This window comes from Stenella coeruleoalba (genome assembly GCF_951394435.1).
Source record: "Stenella coeruleoalba genome assembly, chromosome: 2".
Taxonomy (NCBI): domain Eukaryota; kingdom Metazoa; phylum Chordata; class Mammalia; order Artiodactyla; family Delphinidae; genus Stenella; species Stenella coeruleoalba.
The window spans coordinates 4,571,053-4,593,247 of NC_137147.1; the positions used below are offsets into that span (position 1 = coordinate 4,571,053).

Here is a 22,195-nt window from a genome sequence, read left to right on the forward strand (position 1 = left end):
GCAGAGCGGGACAGGAGCCCGAGGGGTGCAGCGGCCCAGCTGAGAGGGGGCGGCACCAGACAGCATCCCCACCAGCGGGGGCTTCTGCAACCAGCTGGGGCCCGGGGTCCTCGTCAGTAAGACAGGGAAACATTCACCTGCTTACTTCACAGGGCTCGAGAGAATTAAGTGAAACGAAGGAAGTGAAAGTACTTTGTAAGTTATGAAGTCCCATGCTTACTAATCAACATTACCCTGTTCCAGAAAACCCCTCTGCTTCACTGTGCTGAGCTCCAGTCACTGTTCAGGACTGAAGCCACCCCTCCCCTGGGGTCTTCTCTGACCCCCAGGGCAGCTGGGGCCCCCTCCACGTGCCTCCACCCCTGCACTGACTTGGTAACTGCATGTGCCCCGCGGTGACCCAGGGTCATTAGTCTGTGTCCTTGACTGGACAGTCAGCTCCCTGGGGCAGAGGGTGCATCCGCCTCGTCCACCGCTGTGTCCTCAGCCCTTAGTACAGGGCCTGAGACACGCTCTACTCAGGGGATGAGTCGGGGGAGGACCAAAGGCCCGTGGGCAGGGCTGGGCCAAGCTGAGCTAATCCCCGCACCCGTGCTCTGTTCCCTCGTTTCCCCACGTTCACCGGGCGTGGCTGTCACGCTCTGAGGCCTGTGCGACCAGCAGCTGGTCACAGCGTTCCCAGTGTGTCCCTGGGCACCATCTGGTGAAGGGGCGCCAGTGGGCACAGGCAGGGGACACTCTCACCTGTGGCTGAGGCTCTTCTCTCTAGAGACTCCTGGCGCTGCTGCTCCATCACTTGTCTGAAAAGCAAACACAGCAGAGTGGGTCTCACCTCCTGAGGCGACACCGCGCGGCTCCGCGCCAGAGCCCAGGCTGCAGAGCTGGGCTTCGCCGGCGCCCCCGGGGGCTCAGCAATGAGCTCGCCTCATCCCACCCTAGGCTCCGGCTGCTGGGCTTGCCGCCCTGCTTACAGAGGCAGAGTTGTAGGCCCTGGCTCCAGGGCTCACACAGGGGAGCACCGGCAGCCGCTGAGTCTTAAGACATCTGGGCAGACCAGGCTCTCCCCTAGGCTGGACAAGCTCGCCTAGCTTTTGGGGGCCTATGGCCACAACAGACTCGACCTCAGGGGCACCCATTCTTACCGCACCTGGCTCAGTTTCCTGGAACAACTGTCAGGCATTGTTGGCTGTGAGAGAAGCGGACACTAAGGCTACCTGTCCCCTTCCTTTCCCACTGATCCAGCTGCGGCCTGGCCTCCATCTGGAGGGCCATTTGGGAGGCTGCGCTGTAGTGCGCGGTGTACCTCTGCGGGGACTAACCTCCTAGCTCCTCGCACGAGTGGCCCTGGGTTGCTCTTCAAGGCTGGACGAGTGAACACACTGACCCACAAACACATCCAGAGAACCTGGGGCTGAGATGCTGGGGGAGGAGGGGCTCGAGGAGTCATGTGGGCCCGGGTGGCAGCAGGGCTTCAACTGCTGAGAGCCAACTCTGAAGGCCTGTAATGGGGCGCGGGGCTGAGCGGGAGGCTGTGGGCCACGCGTCTGCTCCGCTGGTGTGCAGCGCGCTGATGTCCGGGGCTGGGGCCGGGTGTGCGTGCAGCAGCTGCTCAGTACGCGCTGCGTGTGGAAGAGCTACACGGGGCTGCCCAGCTGCCTTCCCCTTGGAGGAAGGTCAAGTGGGACCCGGGGTTTACTGCAAGGTCATTTAGAGGTAGAGAGCTTTCTGGTTCCCGTTCTGGGATTCACTGGTTTGTGATTACAGGCAAGTCATTTCCCTTTCCTGGGCCTCAGATTCCTCTCCATAAATAAGCATAAGAACACCTGTTTCATGGGGTTCTTTTGAGGATTATGCCCGAGATCTAAAAAATAATGAAAAAGACCCTTTTGACCCTAAAGAGTCCCTACCTCACTGCTGGGCACCACGCAATTCCTCTCTTTCTGGGCCCCGCTCCGTGGTGACTGCCAGGCATGCAGGGGGAGTAGGATCCCTGCTCTGCAGTTTGATGCCTGTGGTTCATAGACTGACCTCTCGGGGTCGCTCGGTCTGTGCACAGTCGACTGCAGACAAAACTGAATGGCCCTCTGCAGCCAGTGGCCTGGAACACTGGACTTGGGGGGTGGCGTTGGATAAAGTGCGTGGTGTTTCACCAGTTCTGAGAGCACAACTGCAGGGTGTGTTTAGGACGCAGGCCCTTCTCTGGGTGGAGGCAGCCCTGGGACCTGGCACAGGGCTGAGCTGGGGCCAGTTCTGGTTCTGCTACTAAGTTTTGCTTACTTTGGGCAAGTCATTTCTGTTCTCTGAGCTTCAGTTGGCTCATGTGAGAAATAGTATGGGTCGTAACAACCCCTGACGGCTGATGTGAGGATTAAAATGAAACAAAGTGTGTAAAAGCCCTTGTAAACTGCAGTATGCGATACTCCTGAGAGGCTAGCAGACAGGCCAGGGGAATTAATAAGAAGGAACCTCTGGGCTTCCCTGCTGGCTCAGGGTTGAGAGTCCGCCTGCCGATGCAGGGGACACGGGTTCGTGCCCCGGTCCGGGAAGATCCCACATGCCGCGGAGCGGCTGGGCCCGTGAGCCATGGCCGCTGAGCCTGCGCGTCCGGAGCCTGTGCTCCGCAACGGGAGAGGCCACGGCAGTGAGAGGCCCGCGTAAAAAAGGAACCTCTGAGGTCAGGGGAACTGGTCTCGGCCACTCGCTGCAAGGCTGCCACCTTCATCCACTGGACAATCGTGTTCATATCAGCATTATTTACTATAGCCAAAATGTCAAAGCAAGAAAAATAATATAGGAAAAATGTGGTCTACACATACGATGCAATATTACGTACTTTAAAAAGGAAGAAAAAAATTTTTTTTTAAAAGTTAGAAAATTCTGACACATGATACAGCCTGGATGCCCCCTGAAGACATTATGCTCAGTGACATTAACCAGCCACAAAACACTTACTGTATGATTCTGTTTACATTAGGTACACAGAGTAGTCAAGTTCATAAAGATGGAAAGTAGGATGGTGGCTGCCAGGGGCTATGGGAGTGGGGAGGGGGGAGTTAATGTTCACTGGGCATAGAGTTTCAGTTTGTTTGTTTGTTTGTTTGTTTTTGGGTTTTTTTTTGCGGTATGCGGGCCTCTCACTGTTGTGGCCTCTCCTGTTGCGGAGCACAGGCTCTGGCCGTGCAGGCTCAGCGGCCATGGCTCCCGGGCCCAGCCGCTCCGCGGCATGTGGGATCTTCCCGGACCGGGGCACGAACCCGTGTCCCCTGCATTGGCAGGCGGACTCCCAACCACTGCGTCACCAGGGAAGCCCGGGTGTTAGTGTTTAATGGGGACAGAGTTTCATTTTTGATGCAAACGTTCTGTGGATGGGTGCACAATGACGTGGATGTCCTTAATACCACTGATCTGTACGCTTAAAAATGGCTAATATGGTAAATCTGAGGATTTTTAAAATTTTTAAAATTTTAAATAAATTGTTAAAAAGCCGAAAAAAAAAAAAAAAGGAACCTCTCCAACCTGAGTCTGGGAAGCATATTCCCATCTTTCCTTCGTTAACACTGTTACCTTCAAACAGGAAGCCGAGGCCTAGAGCAGTAACTGGCCCAAGGTCACAAAGTACACCATGGCGGCCAGAAGGTGCTCAGAGCAGGGGAGAGGCTCGAGAAGAGAACTCCCTGAGAGAGTCTCACAGCCAGGTGAGGGTGGGGATGTCGCCTGCCCAGCTCCCGGCCCCGGGCTCTGCCTGCCTCACCACAGGCCCCTGGAGGCACGCCCTCTCCCGCTGACCCGGGTGAGGATGCAGGCCCCAGGCCTGCCTCCACAGCACGGCTCCCACAGAGCCGGGACTCCAAGCCCCTCAGAGACGCTGAGTCCCCACCCAGGAGGCACAGAGCAGGTTCAAGCCCTGGCGCTGCCTCACCTGGCAACGTGACCTGGGGAGGCTGCTCCCTCCTTGGCCACCACGACCTCTTTTGTAACTTCAGGACAATGGCACTGGCCCTTCCTCCCAGTTCTAACACTTAAGAGGCTCCTTGGAGGGGGCCGGGGGGGCAGGGCGTCACCCTATGGCCCAAATCCCACCGGCGCAGCCCTGGCCCAGCTGTCCAAGAGCAGCTGCAGTGCACAAATTGCTCTCACAGCCTCTGTCTGCTTTAACCTCCACCGGGAGGTGAGCAGGCAAGGGGTTAAGATCCTCCAGAGAGGCCGTGGCACCCACCCAGGGCACCCAGCGAGAGTGTGCCAGGACCAGGGCTCACGAGGCCTTCGGACAGAGCACAGGACGGGGTCAAGGACGGGCCTCAGTCGCACAGGCCTGGCGGGTCATGTCCGCCCATCTCCAGCAGTACAGCCTTGGCCACGTTACTGAATCCCCAGATGACTACCTCCTAATATACCCAGGAGGGCTGTGCTCAATAAGTGAACGACACAGGACACTGCCAGGCTGATCACGAGGCTGCAGCGCCGGCGAGCTCACCCCCGCCCCCTGCCCCCCGTGAAACCACACCCTCTCACGGTCACTGGCAAAGCAGCAGTGAGCTGGCTCCCCTTCCTTTCTGGTCAGGCCTGTTCCCCCGCCCCCGTGTCTCTCTGGGAGTCCTGGCTGCAGCCACAGGTGTGTCCTCCAGGCTGGCCCCTGCTGCTGGGGGGTTACCTTCTCTGGATGTCCATCTCATCAGGAGACGGGCCATTCTGCACCTGACGCTGGCTGGAGGAGCCTGTGGGGCAGAGAAGCACAAGAGCGCAGTGGTTAACAGAGAAGCAAAGACCCCCGGGACTCTCCCTGCCTCTGCCCTCTGGTCCCACCGGAGACGGTCTCAACCGCGGGTCCTCAGCCCTGCAACACCCTGTCCCACCTCACCCTCTCAGTCAAACCTCCTTCTCCCTTTCTTGCGGCTCCTGCCCTGGCGCCAGTAAAGGGGGTGCCATTTCACACGGCTCAGAATCGCCCCTTCTCGCCTGACCCCTCTGGCCTCCCTCTCAAACTGCACCTGCCGTTGCCACTTCCTCCTTGCCACTGTGCCCTCGACCCTCACCATCTGGCTCTGGCCTCTCCATGCCCCACAAAGCTGTTCTAACGAAAATTTGGAATCACTGAACCCAGCAGATCCATTTTATTCCGCCTTTTGAGCAGGCGAATGACCCTTACGGCAGGTATGCGTCGGAGCCGGGGTTTCAGCACCGGGTCTGGGCCGCAGCCCCGTGCCCCTCACCGCGATGTGACGCCCTCCTGCCTGCATCTAGGAGTCTGGAGCTGTGCGGTGGGCAGAAGAGGACAGAGCAACTGTGGAGCCTTCCAGGCTACATTCTTGCCCTTGACCCTGAAGGCAGGGCCCCAGAACAGGCGAGGTCTGTGGAGTGTACCTCCTGTTCAGACCGGGGCTGGTGCTGTGTTACATTCACAGGAAAATCAAGCTTTTGCTCCAATCTGAGAAGGAGCTGATTGTTCCTTCTCTTCGCCAGCTCAGGTGTCACTGGGGAACTGTGGAGTCACAGCAATGGGGGAGGGAGTCCGGGCAAGCTGGCCTCACGCCTCGCTGCCTAGGTGGGGAAGGGGCATTGTCTCCTCTCTAGGATGAGGGGCGTATGACAAAATCCACGATGGGCAGAAGGCTTCTCCCACAGGTGTTTCAAACAGCTGAGAGATTAGCAGGGCGTCCCCTGGGCCAGGGGCACAGTGGCACAGAGAGTAACAGAATCTCAAAGCCGAAACAGGTCATCTGATTCTGGGGCAAGCTTCTGCCCAGCACAGGTGCCCTCCAGGCCGGCTCTCCGAGCATGATCCCCGCAACGCAAGCCTCACCTCCCAAGGGAGCAGGTCCCTTCCTACACCGAGGTCCCAAATCTACCCACCCAGGAAGGCCCGATTTCCACCGCCAGGTGTGACAACACGGGTTGAATCCTTTTCTACTTTTCTATGCTTGACAGTCCTTTCCAAGCCGGGAGTTTGCTTCCATGTTCAGCAGTGCCCAGTCCTAGGCCCCAGTATGGGCTTCAGTCACGTTTTCAGTGAGCCTTGCTTTGCTGCTTCCGGACCCCTGTGTGGATGCTTTAGTTGGGGAAAGAGGATCCAGGTGGTGGGCAGTGGGCCAGCTGCTTGACGGGAGGAGGGCCTCCCAGCACCTGAGGATAAATTTCTCCCCTGGGTGGCCCTGCCTGACCCTGCCTTGTTCAATGCCAACTGCTGAACTCAGGGGCCGGGCAGGAGAGAAGACGCCTGCGTACTCTTTACAGAGGTGACTACACAAATATCTGGTGGCCTGGCACATTAGTAGGTGTGAAATAAATACTGGTTTTCTTTTCCTGTCTCTAAACATGCTTGTTCTGCTTTATTTAACATAAAATAACTCTGCTCTTTCTAAAAATAGGTTTTTCTGTAAATATGTCCAGTATAGACATTAGAAAAATTTTCAAGTTTAATAAAGAAAAAACATTCCTAATTAAAAAAAAAATCCGCGGTGGAGGGGACCTCTTTTCTCTCCTACTCCGTGAGGCCCAGGCCTTAGGGCTCCTCTCCTCTTGTTCTCAGGAAACCAGAGAAAGAATACGAGAACACTGCTTTACAGCAGTGTCAGGTCACTTCTCTTAATTTAATTTACAGTTACTGTAATTCTCACAACCCTACTGGACAGCTCCCAGGAAGGCTTGTAACAGGCGAGGGCACAGCCCAGAAAGGGTAAGTGACACACCTGTAAACAGGAGAACCAAGCTCAGACTACCCGCAAAACGCCACTTCCTTTCTTAAATTCAGTCGCACTGTGGTGTCGGCTGAGACCGGCCTGTAGGATGAAGAGTGCAGGTGGCAGACTGGCCAGAAGAGTCCTGGGTGAGGGGCCGCAGCCCTCAGACAGCACCCAGGCTCTGCTTGGTGTCCGCGCGGCGGACAGTGCCACCCACTCAGCCCAGCATTTGGGGCTCAGGCCTGACAGCTGGACTCCTGCCTTGTTCCAAGACCCGGCCTCGGCTGCTGGGCCCGTGCCCGCGTCCGGATCTGCCCCTCTTCCGGGGCCAAGCCCCTGCCCCGGAGCCCCCGCCTGGCCCCTGGTCTGAGGATGGGAGCGCACCCTCGCTCTGACTGGGCTCCGCCAGCTGTCAGGACCCCCGCTGGCAGCCAGCTGCCACGGCGTGAACTGCGGAGGTCCTGCGCTTGTGCCCCTTGTTCCGCCCGCCGGTCTGGACTGCCTCCTGACACCCTCAGCCAGCCGGCCTGGCCAGGGTGGGAGGACCGAGCGCAGCCCTCGCTGCTCCCAGGGGGCTCCAGTCCCTGCGCGTGAGGCATCTCAAAATGCGACGGCTAGAACTTTAGACACTACGGGGCAGGAAGAGACAACACTGGTTGCGTGAGGCCTCCCACTCTTTTTAACCTCAGAAAACGTGGCTATGTTTTGAGCTGCGAGGGTCCTTAGCATTAGGAAGTACAGGCCCTCTGTCTCAGAGGGGAGGGGTCTGTCCAGGGGCGCGCGGGGCGTGCCTCCTTCCTCCTGGCCCATTCCACCCACTGGCCACGGTGCCCCACTGGCAGAGGCGGGAGGAGAACGGGGAGGAGGCTCCACCCTCCAGGACGGTCTAGGGCCTTCGGGAAGCCTGGGCACAGCCCATCTGTAGATGCCTCTTGTGTTGACATCTCAGGGCGGGAGCATCGGGCGTCTGGTCATCACTCCCGTCTGTCCCGCGTCCCGAGTTACTTCCCATGATTCTCTGAGCGGTGCGATCAGAAGCCAAACACGCGGAGTGTCCTGTGCCCGAGTCACCGCAGGCCAGCCGTGCCCCCACCTCCAGGATCCAGGATCCAGGTGAGGACCGCAGGCCACCCACCCCCCAGTCTCCTTAGCTACCAAGTTCTCTGCTGCTGCGTCTGAGACCCCAGCAGAATCCACCTGCCTCTCCCTGCTCACGCGGCTGCCTCAGCATCTCTCCTGGACCCGTGCCTTAGTCAACCAAAGGGACCTCCGCCTCTACCCACACCCCTTTCTCCCCATCCAGCTTCCACACTGACTGCAGATCACATGATCTCTGGAAAACACAAGTCTGACCCCTATGGGGTCAAGTCCAAGCTCAATGGAGTTAGGAGTCCAGCCCATCCCCACAGCCGCTTCTCCTGGACTCACCGCCCCCCCCCCCCCGCCCCCACAGCAGGCCTTCTGCACCTGCTCACTAAGCCTGGATCACCTGCTGTGCTTCCCACCTCCCCGTCTCTGTGTGGCCCCATCCACCCGGGACACCTTCCTCACCTACCACGTCTTCAAGGCCCAACTGCATAGCTGCCTCTGCCAGGAAGCCTGCCCTACCTCCTCCTGCCTCCACTGCTCGGCCTCTCCCACACCACTTTCTGATATTACAGTGATTGGAGGGCAGAGACCACGCCTGTCACTCATCACTCCCTGCTCAAGGCCGGCTCACATCAGGTACTCGGCGTATTTTATCAAACGGAGTTGGGAAGGTCTGAGGGAACCTTGGTGTGATCACCAAGCCCAGGGAAAAAAGCACAGGTGAAGGAATGGGACTGAACTCGCTCAGATGAAGATAAGACCCACCTAGAAGTGAGCCACAGAACCAGGGCTCCCCAGGTCCGTGCCTGTTCAGAGAGGAGGCCGACTGAGGCCCAGTTCCCAGGCTAACTACTCCCCGCCGGCACCGGGGCCCACTGCCGCCCGGAGAAGGGGTGTTGGTGGCTTTGAGAGGTGGGGAGGGGGCTTGCCCAAGGCCATGGGGCTCGGTGTCGCAAGCTTGCCAAGTCTGGGAGCTCCAACTAAGACAGATGCTGCCCTTCTCTCACTCACTTCAAACAAGTTTTGCAAAGTCACAATAAAGAGCTAATTTGCACTACAGACACGTGACAAAGAGGAAAATTGAACGTGGAACATGGACCCAACATCGGGAGAAGCGGGGCGCCTGTGAGGTTCTGGTGTCTTGTGGGTCCAGCCCACAGCGTCAGAGTGCACACCCTGGTGGCAGGCCAGGGCAGAGGGTGGCCCGTGCCCGATGGAGCCCCTGTCTGACCACAGAGAGGAGCCTGGGCATGGGACAGGCAGGCTCATCCGCTCTGAGTCCATCTGACATGATGCTTCTTGGGGAAGGAGTGACTTCTTGTCCCCTGAGGCCCACATTCCAGCTTCAGGTCGGAGTCCCATCACACACCCACTCCTACAAACACGCTGGTGACTCAGAGGAGGCCCTTTTACCCTTGGGGGTCATGAGGTGGGGGACGGGAAGGAGAGACAACACCAGAGGGGAGGGAGAGGCTGGCCAGACCCAGGCCATGAGCCCGCCCGGGAGGGGGGCTGGCAGCCGAAGGGCCCTAGGGCAAGTCACTGAGTGACCGGAGGCCACACTGAAGGGGAGAGAGGGGCTGGGAGGACTGAGGTCAGACCTGGGGCCTCAGCAGCGAGCAGGGCGTGAACGACCCCGCGCCCTCCACGGGGTACAGGGCTGTTCCCAGGTGGGGTGAGAGCGCCCGGTCCGGGTACTGCGCCCCCGAAGACTTCCACGGCCTCCATCTGTGACGCAGATTCCAGCGTGAGATGCGATCATCCTCGGGAACACTGCCCTCATTCAGCAGCAAGGGGCCGGGGAGAGCAGATGGAGGAAAAGCCGGCTGCACAGGGTCAGGCTTCCGGGAGAAGGGACCCAAAGGGGCTGACCCCCGGCCCCGCCCCAGCCTTGCTGAGAGGGGTGCAGGGGACAGGCGGGGCCCAGGCCCTGCTCTGCTGTGCAGGGGGCACCTCCTCACGGGGACTCTGCGAGCCCAGGCTCCCTGTCCCCTAGGACGTATTACGTGCACCTGTATGTGCCAGGACCCGGGCGCACAGCCGTCCGACTTAACCCCCAGGCACGTAACTGTCCTGTTCTCCACGTGCCCGGCACTTAACGTACTTCTTGGCATCCGGTCAACACTCGACAAATATCTGTTGAATAAATGCATGACCGGGCCCCAGGCAAACTGTCTGATGATCTCCAACGGCTGTCGAGGCTGTGCAGGTGGCACATTCTAGAGCTTTCCCCTCACGCTGGAAACAGGCCGTGGCCGAGCCGGGGACGCGCCTCGCGAGCGGGAGATTCGCGAGCAGGGAGACACCGTGGTCACCGGCGGGGGTGGCACTTGGCCAACTCGAGGCGACGGGATGCGGGATGAGAGAACTCAAGTTTATCGAGCAGCCACCATGCTGCGTGCCAGGTCCTGCGCCAGAGACTCCCAGACGTCACTCACTTAACCCGCACCCTCACCCCAGGAGCCTTGGTAGCATCCGTATTTCATCCTAAGGAAGCCGGAGAGCAGACTTCAGCTCCCTTAGACACATGCCCTTGAACTGCTCCGCCTCCCGGGGAAGGGAGGGTGGGGGAGGCCGGATGGGAGGACAGAGGCAGAGGGTCCTAGAGAGCAGCGTGCAGGGCGGGAGGCAGGCAGCGGCCGCCGGGTCGGGGAGGGGGGGAGTGGGGGGAGCCCCGGCGCCCTTTCCCGGCCGGAGTCCAGCCCCCCAGACTCTCAGCACCCACTGGCCTCTGGAGAGGGAGACCGTGGGTCGGCCTGCCTGCCGCCATCCTGCCTGACCCCACGTAGGTGCCCTGCCCACGTAGTGCTTGGGTGAAGTGAGCGCAGATGAACGCTCCTGACCCAGGAGAAAGATCTGTATCCCAGGCTCTCAGCTGTGCAGAGCCTGAAGGGCCGCAGCGAGGAGAGACCCCAGAGCCTACCCGGGGTCTACTTCCCAGTGGGCTGAAGCCCGTCCTGCTGGCACTGTTCCCACGGGAGCCGGTCAGGACCAGACAGGGGCCTGGACGGTGGAGAGCGGAGCTCGTGTTCCCCCTCCAGTCCTCCCAGCACCCCTCATTCCTGTTTCCCAGCCCCTCCCCGTTCCTGGCTAGCCTCCCTGGACCGTTTCAGTTTGTTCAAATCCCCTCTGGAGTGAACCTGGAGCCGGGGAGACCCAGGTTCTTGCTGGATTTCGGCCACGCCGTAGTTAAGCCCCTCCCCGCTCCTGGCCTCAGTTTCCTATAGAGTGAGAAGGATGGAAGCAAGGATCTCCTAGTTCTGAATCTCTGCAACTTAAAAGGACAGACAAGGAAATACACCTAAATGTTCACAGTGGCTACCTCTGGATTGTGGGTTCTTCCCCTCTTTCTGAACTTCCAAATTCTGCACAAGCAGGACGCATCAGCTTATAATAAAGAAACAAAAGACTTAAGAGTCCCCACGGAGGGGATAAGCGCTCCACTGCGACTCCACCCTGAGTCTGGCTGTGCAGGGCAGGCAGAGGCCGTACCGCTCCTGCCCCAGGTACCGCACTTCAAGTTACACAGCTGAGGTAGGCAGATAAGCACTGCGGACACCTTCTCATGAGAAAGGCCGTCCTCCTGCTGGCCATTAACATTTATGAGGCCCTGGGACACCAGCCCCCAGCTCCTCTGGGACAGAAGGGACAGGCCAGGTTTCCAGGCAGTCTCTACAGGAAAGGCATCCCCTGGGCCTCCTGAAAAGATGGAACCTGAGATCCCAGCAGCACCAGAAACCAAGGATCCAGCACCTGCTCAGTGATGCCTGATGGAATTTCTGGCCAGCAAGTGACAGCCACCTGGCCCAGGCTGGGCAGAGCCCCAAGCCCTTTCGAGCCCCCTTCCCCTCTGCCGTCTCTCTGGCTGACTCCTTCTCCTTTCTCCAGAGGTGTCTCCATTTTGGACCGGCTCAGAGCCACACTCTGAGATGGGGTGCAGCCTTCCCTTCTCGTGTCTAGATTCCTGCTGCCAAGCGAGCAAACACACACGTGGGAATGGAGCCTGTGATCCGGGCCTAAGCTCAGGCCTGGCCACGGTCTTCAGAGCCACCCTGCCAAGGCCACCCAGGAATCGGTGGCAGAGCTGGGACCAGCGCCCAGGACGAGTGTCTCCCAGTCCAGGGCTCTGTCCACACCAGCATGCTGATGCTCGGCTCTGGTTGGACAGACAGCTGCCTCACCACCTCTGAGATGCTCAGGAAGCCCAGGCAGGGGTGCCTAACCCACCTCCTGAGCCTGGCTCAGCAGCAGACAAATCCCGACTGCCACGGCCCTGCCAGTCTGATTGCTTGCTGAAAGCTACCCCGTGTCAATTTTCTAGTGCCTTTCTGCCAGTCCTTATGAGTGAGTTTAGGCTCACAGTGGCTGCTACGTGAGGCAGCTTGCTTTGTTTTACTCAGATCACCAGGGCCAGCTGTTTTATCATCCACTGCAATCCTGTAATACACCCTCATCCACGGGCCCGCCAGTTATGGCTCAACCCCAGGGTGACCGGTGGTTAAAGCTGTGTCTAAGAGGCCAGTGTCGAAATGACCTGTAGACCCAGGTCAGCACGTGCAGATGCAGAGGCTGCAATTCAGAGAGGGGCGAACTGCCCAAGGCCACACAGTAAGAAGCACCTACCAGCCTTGCAATTAAGCACCAGCATGATACGCCAGAGAGCAAAGGCCCTTTCACTCCAATGACAGCAGGAGGCCTGTGTGCCACCCTGGGTGCTAGCAAGCAGGGTCCCCTCTCCTGGCGTAGAGGGATCCTGAGGCCAGGGGAAAGGGAGGGACTTGCCCAAGAACACATCCAAACAGGGGTGAACGGGGCGAGAACCGAGGTCTCCTGGCTTCCAGGCCAGGATGCTGCCAACCAGCCTGCTTAGTCCCACTCAGGCTGTGGTCCTCAGGCCAATTATCATCCTAGTAAAATATTTTTTCTCCCTTTCTTAATAAGCTCCTTTCAGCATCCATTACACACCTTGAAAAGGATCTCAAATAGAATAAAATCTGTCACACATTTATTGCCTGCGTGACAAACCACCTTTGCGTCATTTTTGTGATTAATCTGCTCAATCATCCAGGGCAGAGCCTGTCAGACCTATGTCACAGACGGGGAAACTGAGGCTTGGAAAGGGTGAGCGACTTCCCAAGGCTACAGGTACCCCAAGTGGACGGGGCTGCTGGGACCGGAGCCCACACTGGCCGCGGCCCAGCCCGCGTGCTGCCGCGTCTGCCCACCCTTCCTGCAAGGCCTCGGTCAGAACAGCATCTCAACCCTCCGACCGTCAGTGACAGGGAGGTCGTCGCAAGACCCAGAGCTCCGGCCCCGCCTCCCCCAGCACCTGGGAGCGGAAGGGGAGGCCCGGGAGGAGCGGGGAGGAGGGGGAGGGGCTCCCGTCACCTACAGCTCACTCTGCAAAGCACGGTGCAGTCGCAGTGGCAGAAGCAGAAGCAGTGGAAGGTCCACTCCCTGCTGACCATTACGGGCAGGCCCCGGGGCGCAGTCCGGAGGCGCGCTGCTCACATCCTGCCCACTTACCTCTCCTTCCTCAGCCGCCTGGCTTGGGCACTGGGAAACTGATACGCCGGGCAGCCGTCAAATGGGCTTCGCCGCTTCAATGTTTAATGAGGCTTCCCAGCTAACCTATCAGAACCCGCCTGCCTACCCGACTCCAGAAAGCTCTGGGGGCCCAGGAGGAGGGTCCAGACCCCTCGTGGGGCCAGCCCACGGGCCCTGGTGACGCCAGGTGTCTTCCAGAAGGAGCCTCCCACCGTGGCTCGCTCTCCTCTTGCCCCCGTGGGCCGTGGGAGGGGACGAGGTGGGTGCGGACCCAGAGGGAACAGGTGACCAACCGAGGGAAGAGTCCCAGGCACTGCTGACCTTGGCCGCCCACTCTTCCCGAGCTCCATCGGCCGTTCCTTGGATTTCCTCTCCTCTCCTCGCTGCTTCTCTCAGCCAATCCCTGCCCCTCCTGCCTGCTTTCCAGCCCAACCGGCTTCAAGGCCCGCGGGAAGTCAATCCTTCACCCCCTTCCACCACCCTGGACCCCCTTCTGCCATCATACCTGTGGGTGCAGTGGCTGCTCCTTCCGCTGAGAAGGTGCCTCTGCACTTCCCCAGCGGGCAAAGCCCCAGGGCCCATAAAGCCCAGAGTCAAGGGGGTCGCTGACCCCGTGGAGCCTTCCTCGACTCCTAGGTTGCCTCCTGCGGTCTCTCTGTCTCTGACTCTTCCCCTTGAGCCCTGCTCTCACACGAAACATCAGAAAGCATAGCGCTTCTGTGCTGGTCCCCACGTGGGAAACATCATTCCCATGGGTCCCTTGGGAAACGCTTCCCGGCCCCCAGCCCCTCCTCCAGCTCCTCTTTCCCTACCAGTGACCTACTGGGGTCAGGCCCCACCTCCCTTACCATCTTCCCTTGTGATGCTGACTGCTCCGTCTTTACTGCCCTGAGCTAAAATGCAAACATGTACGGCTTTGTAAGGTACCACAAAGGACTTCAAAGGAATCTGGGATCCCCCAGACTTGCTGCCTAGGAGGGGCAGCTCAAGGTTGGCACCTCCTACCCCCCGCCCCCACCCCGACCTTCCTCCCTGACGCGGGGCTCACACGGCCTTGCCTGTCCAGATCTTTCCCCGGATGATTAACGCATCGGTTCTGCTGGGCTTTGGGGCCTTGGGTAGCTAGTCGCTTTCCCTCTTTGGGACTTAATTTCCCACCTGCGGGGCTGAGCCAGAGCAGGCATCGGGTGCTGAGAGCGGCACTCCCCGTTCACACAGCGCACGGACTTGAGGCCACTTGGAGCTAAATCTGAGTCCTGGCTCTGCCACTCTTTGACCTTGGGCATATGGCTGAAGCTCTTTCTCTCTGTTGTCTGGTCTGAAACACAGCGAGAGCATCCCTTATCTTGGGGTGTGCATCTTCAACGCGTTAGTGTCAGCCTAGAGTCTGACATAGCACGACTCAGCCCTCTGCCAGTGCCCCTCCTTCTTAGGGAATTCTGAGTGACTAACATTTCATATCTCTATCTATTAAATTCTCATAACACATCCCAGGAGTGGAATAATCGTTACCTCAGCAGGCCAGGGACGCCCAGAGAGATTAAAAGCTTGTCTATATCAAGTAAGTGACAGAGTCAGAAGCAGAACGAGCTCCTGCAGCTTCCGAGCCCATGTTCTGTCCCCATCAGCTTCCTGTCTCTTCAGAGGTCAGCTCTGCAATGGGTCATGTTGAGAAAACTCCCCAAAGGGGAGGTCTTCAGGAGCAGTTTCTCTCCTTGGTATCCAGTGGTCAGAAACGCAGCTCCGGGCCACCCCACCAGCCACGGACCACTTCTCCTTAGAAAAGCGCTATGCGTTAGGTGCAAGCAGCTGGAGAAACTGAAGGTGAGGTTGCAACCGAAGCTAGGATGCGGGTCAGCAGAGCCGAGTGTTAATTCTCTTTGGGCTTTAGTGTCTCCATTACCTCCAACTGCTGAAGGCGCAGTGGATGGGATCCGCAGAATTCACACCCTGCAGGTGGCAGGGCTCGGACCCCGACTAAGCTGCCTGCTCCACCTCCAGCTGCTAGATGCTCCAGAAGCGTGTGATGACATTTCATTAGCAGTGTTTGCAAAGGGAATCACGAGCTACCGAAACACAGTCAGGCAAACAGCTGGATTTGAGCCCTGTTGCTGCCGGTGCGGGGCTTTCCGAGCTAGTTTCTCTGTGTGTAACGCGAGGGTCTTGGCTGATGTGGCTTGTAAGGTCCTTTTCTACGCTATGAGCCTGTGAACTAGCTAATTAAATGGATTTGGTTCTTCGGCAAGGATTTATTCTAAGTTTTCTAGATGAGCTCACGTAAGAACGTCCTGCCGGTTATGCGTGGCTTGGATAACCTCCAGCTGTGCCTGAGTCACTGAGGTCACACGGTAGGGCTGCTCCTGCACTCTGCCGCTGAGGCCAGGCCACTCTCCGCCCTCCACGCCTCAACTGGAGAGGCCCCTGTGTCTTGGGCAGACCCTTCCCCGGCGTGGGGTGCTCTGCGCTATGTGCAGAAACAGGAGGGCACCCTTCTGGAGCATCAGTTTGTTTTTTTTTTTTTGCGGTACGCGGGCCTCTCACTGCTGTGGCCTCTCCCGTTGCGGAGCACAGGCTCCGGACGCGCAGGCTCAGCGGCCATGGCTCACGGGCCCAGCCGCTCCGCGGCATGTGGGATCGTCCCGGACCGGGGCACGAACCCGCGTCCCATGCATCGGCAGACGGACTCTCAACCACTGAGCCGCCGGGGAAGCCCTGGAGCATCAGTTTTACTGGATGGGAAATAATTCCAAATAGGGAAGGAGGCACAGATACACCATGGAGAAGAACATAAAATCTGCGTGAGTTTTACAACATGGCCCAGGACTTGCAAGGACTCTGGAGGCTGGGGGTCTCTTGCAGCTCCACCGCACACCAGCCCCAGCACAGGCGGGATCCTGACCGGCATCCAGGGCCCTGCGACTCACTCTCTGAGCCTCGCCCCGGTGCGCTCTCCTAACCTCTCTGTTCTTCAGTCGGTCGCCTGCGGCCTCCTGAAATGTTGCTTTCTTTCCCGCCTTTCTCTGGTGCTTCCTCTGCCTGTGATGTGGCACGTTCCCTCCTCTGCCCCACAAGCCCATGGCCCCAGGCTTGCTCAGGGACTTGGTGAAGCCCCGCCCGCCAGGCCCCAGGCTGTCCTTTATCAGAGTTGTGTAGGTGCCTGTGTGCACCCCTGCCGGACTGCGAGCGCCTTGAGAAGTGAAATACCGTACATTTATGCCCCACACCACCGTGTCTGCTTCTCAAAACCACCTGACAGGCTGTCAGTACAACCCCACGCAACAGAGGAGAAATGGAGTTTCAGAGGCATGAATTACCCCCAATCGGTGGTAAAGATGGGTGAAGCCAGGACTCTTTTCAGTCCCACCCGTCTGCCACCGCAAACAGCATGCCGTGTCCCTCCAAAGCTGGGAGACAGGTGGGGTGCTATCCACGGACAGTGGCAACTGGGGCTGGCCGGCCGGGGCAAACCATCGCTGAGTCCATTTAGAAGCCACGGGCTGTGGCCAAGAGCTGCGCAGGAGCCGCAGAGGCAGAGCACGAGGCTCTCAGGCCTCAGGAAGTCCCAGGCAGCCGGGAATCGGCACGGACGCTCCCTCTGAGCCCCGGCAAGAGCCACGGCGCCAGGGCAGGACATCAGCATGTAACTTTTCACCTCTGAAGATCTGTCTGGCAGGGAGAGGAGGCCATGAAGGCCTGGGGCTCGAGGGGAAGGTCTAGGCCCTTCCAGATCTGGCCCTGACTGTTCCGCAAGCCTCACCGATTCCCCCACACCCGTCCAGGGTGGGAAGTGCCCCCGTGAAAGGCTCAAGCACGTCTCTGTGCCTTTGCACGCGCGGCTTCCTCACCTGACTGTCCTCTCTCTTCTCTAACTGGCAAACTTCTATCCATCCTTGAAGCCCCAGATCCAGCATGCCCTCTGCAGAGGCTTTCCTGGAGCCCTGTCCCTGCATCTCAGGCTCCCGAGGCCCTGGACTTACTTCCCTCTGTCCCCGCACTGGCCACACTGTACTGTCAAGTCCCTCTTCTCTGCCTGACTGAGCTCTGCAGACGCGGGAACCGTGTCTTGGTCCTCTCTGTGTGCTGGTGCACGGCCCATAACAGAACAGGCCCAGGATATGCCTGGTCCTTCATCCATCACACAAACGTCACTGTGCGCGGCACTGGGGATACAGCTGTGGACACAAACCACTCTCCTGGGCCCTTGGTTCTCGAGAGGAAAGACAGGCAACACGGTAGCACGTAACAGGAGGAACGCAGCAGGAAGAGCTGAAGGGGCAGGTGTGTGGGTCCTGCCTCCCTGACGAGGCGTCATGTGAGCCATGGGTTACTCGGAGGGAAGAGCATTCCAGATAGAAGGGACACCGGGGTGAAGGGGCACGTGTGGCACAATCGGGGGGCGACCAGGAGGCCGCTGTGATTGGAAGTAAGTGGGTGAGGTAGAGAGTGGGGTGGAAATGAATGAGCAAGGCAGCCAGGGCCAGGGAGGTCCACGCGGGCCTCAGTCAGGGTTTGGATTTGATTCTGGGTCAGACTGTAAGTCTCTGGAGAGTCCTGAGCAAGGCTCGACCTGGCTTGACCTAGACATGGAAAGATCAATCTGCTTGTGTGTGGAGAACAGACTAAGCGCAGAAGCAGGCAAATCAAGTAGGTGTCCACTGTGAAAGCCCAGTCGTTTGTTGAATGAATAAATGATGAATGAAGGCAGGCAGCTGACAAGCGGGTGGGGGGCAGGGTCTCAAATGCTCACACCCTGTCCACTCTAGAAGCTGCAGGTTGCATCCAGGTCCAGCACCTGGGTTTCTGCGTCCCTGGGATGGTCACTTACTAAAATGTTTGAGCTGGCTCTTATCCTATATGAGCTAAAGTTGGCAGAAGGCTGACCTGGAAATTATCATTCTTTAGGAAAGATATTGAGTATGCTAACTGAGAAAAAAGAAAATGGATGCTAATTAATTTTTGACTTATTTCAGAAGAAGTAGGCATTTCGCTATAAAGATGGGCCAGGTTAAACGCCCATAATAATCAACCCGTGATCAAGCTGGGTTATGATTTAGAAAGTGTGGAGGCCACCAGCTGACTGGGATCTCTTTGACAGGCCATCTGGCTCACTGGGCAAAGGCCTGGACTTTGAATCAGAGACTTGGGCTCTGTCACTCACTAGTGTAGCCTTTGGCGAATCACTGCTGTGAGCCTTCGTTTCTTCAGCCTTAAAGTGGGGACAGGAATTCCTAACCTGTCCCCGACAGTCTCAGGAGGATGCCAGGGGACCCAGTGAGACCAGGCGGGACAGGTACAACAAAAGACACGTTCCTTTCCTTGAGGAGCGTGTGGGCCAGCCCCCGGGCACGTCACTGTTTCTTCCCACACCAGTGAGGACTCTGGCCGTTTCTGAGGGCTGAGATCTCAGACAGTGTCCTGGGATGGGGTGCTCCAGGACACTGTTGCATTCTTAGGGTGCTTTACAGCTTGCAAGTCACATTCCCACTTATGTTATCATTTGAGTCTCACAGCAACTTTGCAGGTGGTTATTATAACCACCTTTAACGATGAGGAAACTGAGGCTCGGGGTGATGAAACGGCTTGCTCAAGGTTTCACAGGCTCTTGTGTGACAGGGCCTGGAGCACGGGCCTGGCACTCTGTCCTCTGCCCCCAGAGTCTGTGTCATCTGTCAGTCGCTGTGCTGACCACAGGCTGCTCACCACGACCCAACGCGAGATGTACTTGGTGGGCACTGGCGAGGCGGGCATCCATAATGGACCATTCAGGAGCTCAAGCCCCAACTGAGCATGTGGTACCCAGGTCAGATCTAAGGAAAACGAAAAGCCCCAAAGAAATCCTCCCATTAGCGTTAGGGAGATGACCCTGGGGCCGGTGGAAGGAGGTCCTCCTTCTCCGGGATGGGAGCTACACACAAACCAGCAGTGCTTTAAAGGAAGACAATGATGGCAGCAGGCTGCTGCTGGGATGCTCGGAAATCAGGGGTCCCAAGAAGGCTACAAAGTACTGCCAAGGTGCAGAGGGAGACCCCAAGGGTCAGGTACAGCCTCTCCTTGGACCCTTGACTTGAACTCAGCAGCCCAGCCCAAGCAGCCCGGCCTCCCTGTGTCTCCCAAGGCATCACCACAGGAGTTGATATGTTAGTTAGTTAACTTTCCAAATACTAAAAAAAAAAAAAAAAAAAAAAAAAGAGTAACTTCAAATTGTTATAGTAATTTACAGGTGACAAAAAACTTGCACAAACATCATCTCATGTTATCCTCACAACAACCCTGTGAGGTAGGTGTAGTAAACCCATTGTACAGATGGAGAAACTAAGTCTCAGAAATCTGAAGTGACTTGCCCGAGGGCACAGCCTTGGCACAAGCAGTGCACGAACCCAGACTTGCCTGACTCCACGTCCGATACACGTGTACCCCAGGGCCACAAAGAGCTGGAGGTCGGTGAGAACACGGCTGCTGGCTGGGGAAGGCGTATTCCTCGGTTCAGGGTGCTGCTAGGCGGGCCAAGGTGACGGGTGCGATTTCTGTGTGAGACAATTCTATGTGCCATGTCCCTCAATCACAGATAGCACCCCTCGCCTTGCGCCCAGTTCCAAAAGTGGTGCTGGTCCAGGAACGTCGTCTTGGTCTGCAGAGGATGGCGTGACGGCAGGAAGCATCAGGCCACGTGAGGGACAGACAGACAGATGTGTGACCGCACCAGTGAGCTCACCTACTGTCCAAACACCTGGGTTGTGTTGGCCCTTCTTCGGGGCTCCTGCCCTCAACGGGCTCACAGTCTAGATGAGCAAATAGCGAGCTCAAACCAAGTGGATGACCATGTGCTGAGAGGCAGGAGGAGGCCCCTGGAGGGGAGGGGAGGGGAGGGGAGGGGGCCTTGTGGCTCGCAGCCCAAGCACGAAGCACGAGGACAACACACGTGAGGCTGGGGTCTGGGGTTGGGCCCAGTGCACGTCCGTGTCAGGATAGACCATCCAGTGCAATCGCAATATGGGGCTGGAGGTCTCAAGACCGGCAAGTCCCCGGGTCTTGGTTTGCCCCCCCTCACCTGTATGGATGCAGCCAGAGCTTGTCAGTTAGACAGTGTGCTGGTTTTTGAGGGTCCAGAGACAAACAGGACACTTTCTGACTTCCCAGCCTGACCGAACGCACATGCTGAGAACAATGTGACATGCTAGGCGGCATTAACCCCTGCGATGGAGGCGTAAATGAGCACCGTGGGAGTGCGGGGAAGGAGCGGGGCACCCTGCCACGGTGGCCGGAAACGGCTTTGTCTGCAGAGCCAGGGTCCTGCAGAAGGAGTGGGGCTCGGAAGAGTGGGGACAGGAGGGCACGCCGGGGGTGGGGGGGCTCTGGGGAAGGTGCCCTGGTGAGTCACCGTGGGTGCAGGTGGTAGGACGCCCCGGGGGCTGGTGCGCAGGAAGCGGCCACCAGGGGGCAGGCAGGAGATGACGCGGAGCCTCAGGGAACGGGTGTCCTCAGTGACCCTTTGTCGGGGATAGAAAGTGCCCACGGCCTCCGCAGGAGGGAGGTGAAAACAGCTTTTTTCCTTAGGAGAAAAAAGCAGGTAATTTTAAGAAGAAAAGAGGTTTATGAAAAGCAGAATCCAGCCCCGGCTCTACGAAGCCGGGAGGTGGGGCAGTGAGAGGAAACGGCTCCGGGCCTCACTCTTCAGGAGAGGCCCCTGGCCTGGGCGCCCTCCTGTGGGAGCTGACGCTGCAGCGGTTAAGGACATTGGAAAGACTGGGGGAACATTCATCACCAGCACCGGCTTGAAAGGCACCAACGAATGATGTTATCACAAGCAAACCAGGTAACAAAAGGCCACACCGCTATGTTCTGAGAGACGTGCTTTAACTCATCCCGTGTGGATTGGCACCAAGCTACCAGGTGCTCCTTTTCCTTTTTTGCAGAGTCCCAAAAGATAAAATGGAACTATTCTGGTTGTCATCAGGGTGTGAGGGTAGGACATGCCTGGTGAACCCCTGCAACTCCACAACATAGACAGTTTGAAATTCGCTGCATTCAACCCCAAACTGTAAGCAAAGTTGCCTTTGACCAGGCAAGCCCCTGTGCCCCTCCCTGCCCAGCGCCAGCATCAGGCTTTAACGCCCTGAGGCATTCCTGCATGTAATCCTGAGCCCAAGGCCTTTAAAGGAAAGCCACACTCCCACGGAGCCTGGATGCTCTGAGGTGTTACCTCCTGCTCGTGACAAGCCAGCCAGTCTTCAGAACTCCTGCCACCAGCACCATGCTTTGCTGTACACCCATGATCTCATCTGAGGTAGGCATGACCACCCCATTTTACAGATGAAGAAGCTGAGGCTGGGAGGAGTCCTGCCCAAGGTCTGACAGCCTACAGCAGCAGGGCTGCTCCTGGCCTCTCCCCTGTGAATGCAACTTCACGGTCCTGCCCTAGAAGCCCAGGCACTGGGACATAGGTCCTCCCAGCACCCCTCCGGGGGCTCCAGAAGCCCTAAGGTTCTGGGGAAACGGACTCCCGCCTCCAGTGCTGGCTTTAATGGTCTCCTGCTTCAAGCATTCTTGGGCCCCAGACCCTGGCAGTCTGTGCGGAAGGCCCAACATGCCGTGGGGTGCCCTCTGGGCCGTCTCTTCCACTCTTCCCGGCACACTCAGGCTTGGTCACATGCACATGACATTGGCCCCCTCCCCTCATCACTGCTGGTGACCTACTGGGAGCGTCTATGACTCTGGGATGGGTTGAGGGTCGCCGCATCTTCGGATTTGAAGAGTTTCTTGAGGTCTTAGCGGGAATGGAGGAGGGGACCCTCAGTTTTGGTCTGGGGTCTTCCCACTCTGAGTGAGCTACAGGACAGCATGACTCTGCCCATTGGGAGGGTGGACTGGATGTCACTGGAGAG

The 22,195-nt window shown here is 58.1% G+C and overlaps 1 protein-coding gene across 7 annotated transcripts in view; it reads right to left on the reverse strand.

Annotated features, from left to right (window-relative positions):
• The window catches only part of EVL (Enah/Vasp-like), a 195,873-nt gene that overhangs the window by 18,134 nt on the left and 155,544 nt on the right, over positions 1–22,195 (reverse strand). For all 7 annotated transcript variants that reach the window (XM_079915012.1, XM_079915010.1, XM_079915013.1 and 4 more), the window contains exons 4-5: positions 4,652–4,715; positions 745–800 (exon numbers count right to left, since the gene is read on the reverse strand). In XM_079915012.1, the coding sequence (XP_079771138.1) occupies positions 745–800; positions 4,652–4,715 (120 nt within the window). The remainder of the gene's footprint in view (positions 1–744; positions 801–4,651; positions 4,716–22,195) is intronic.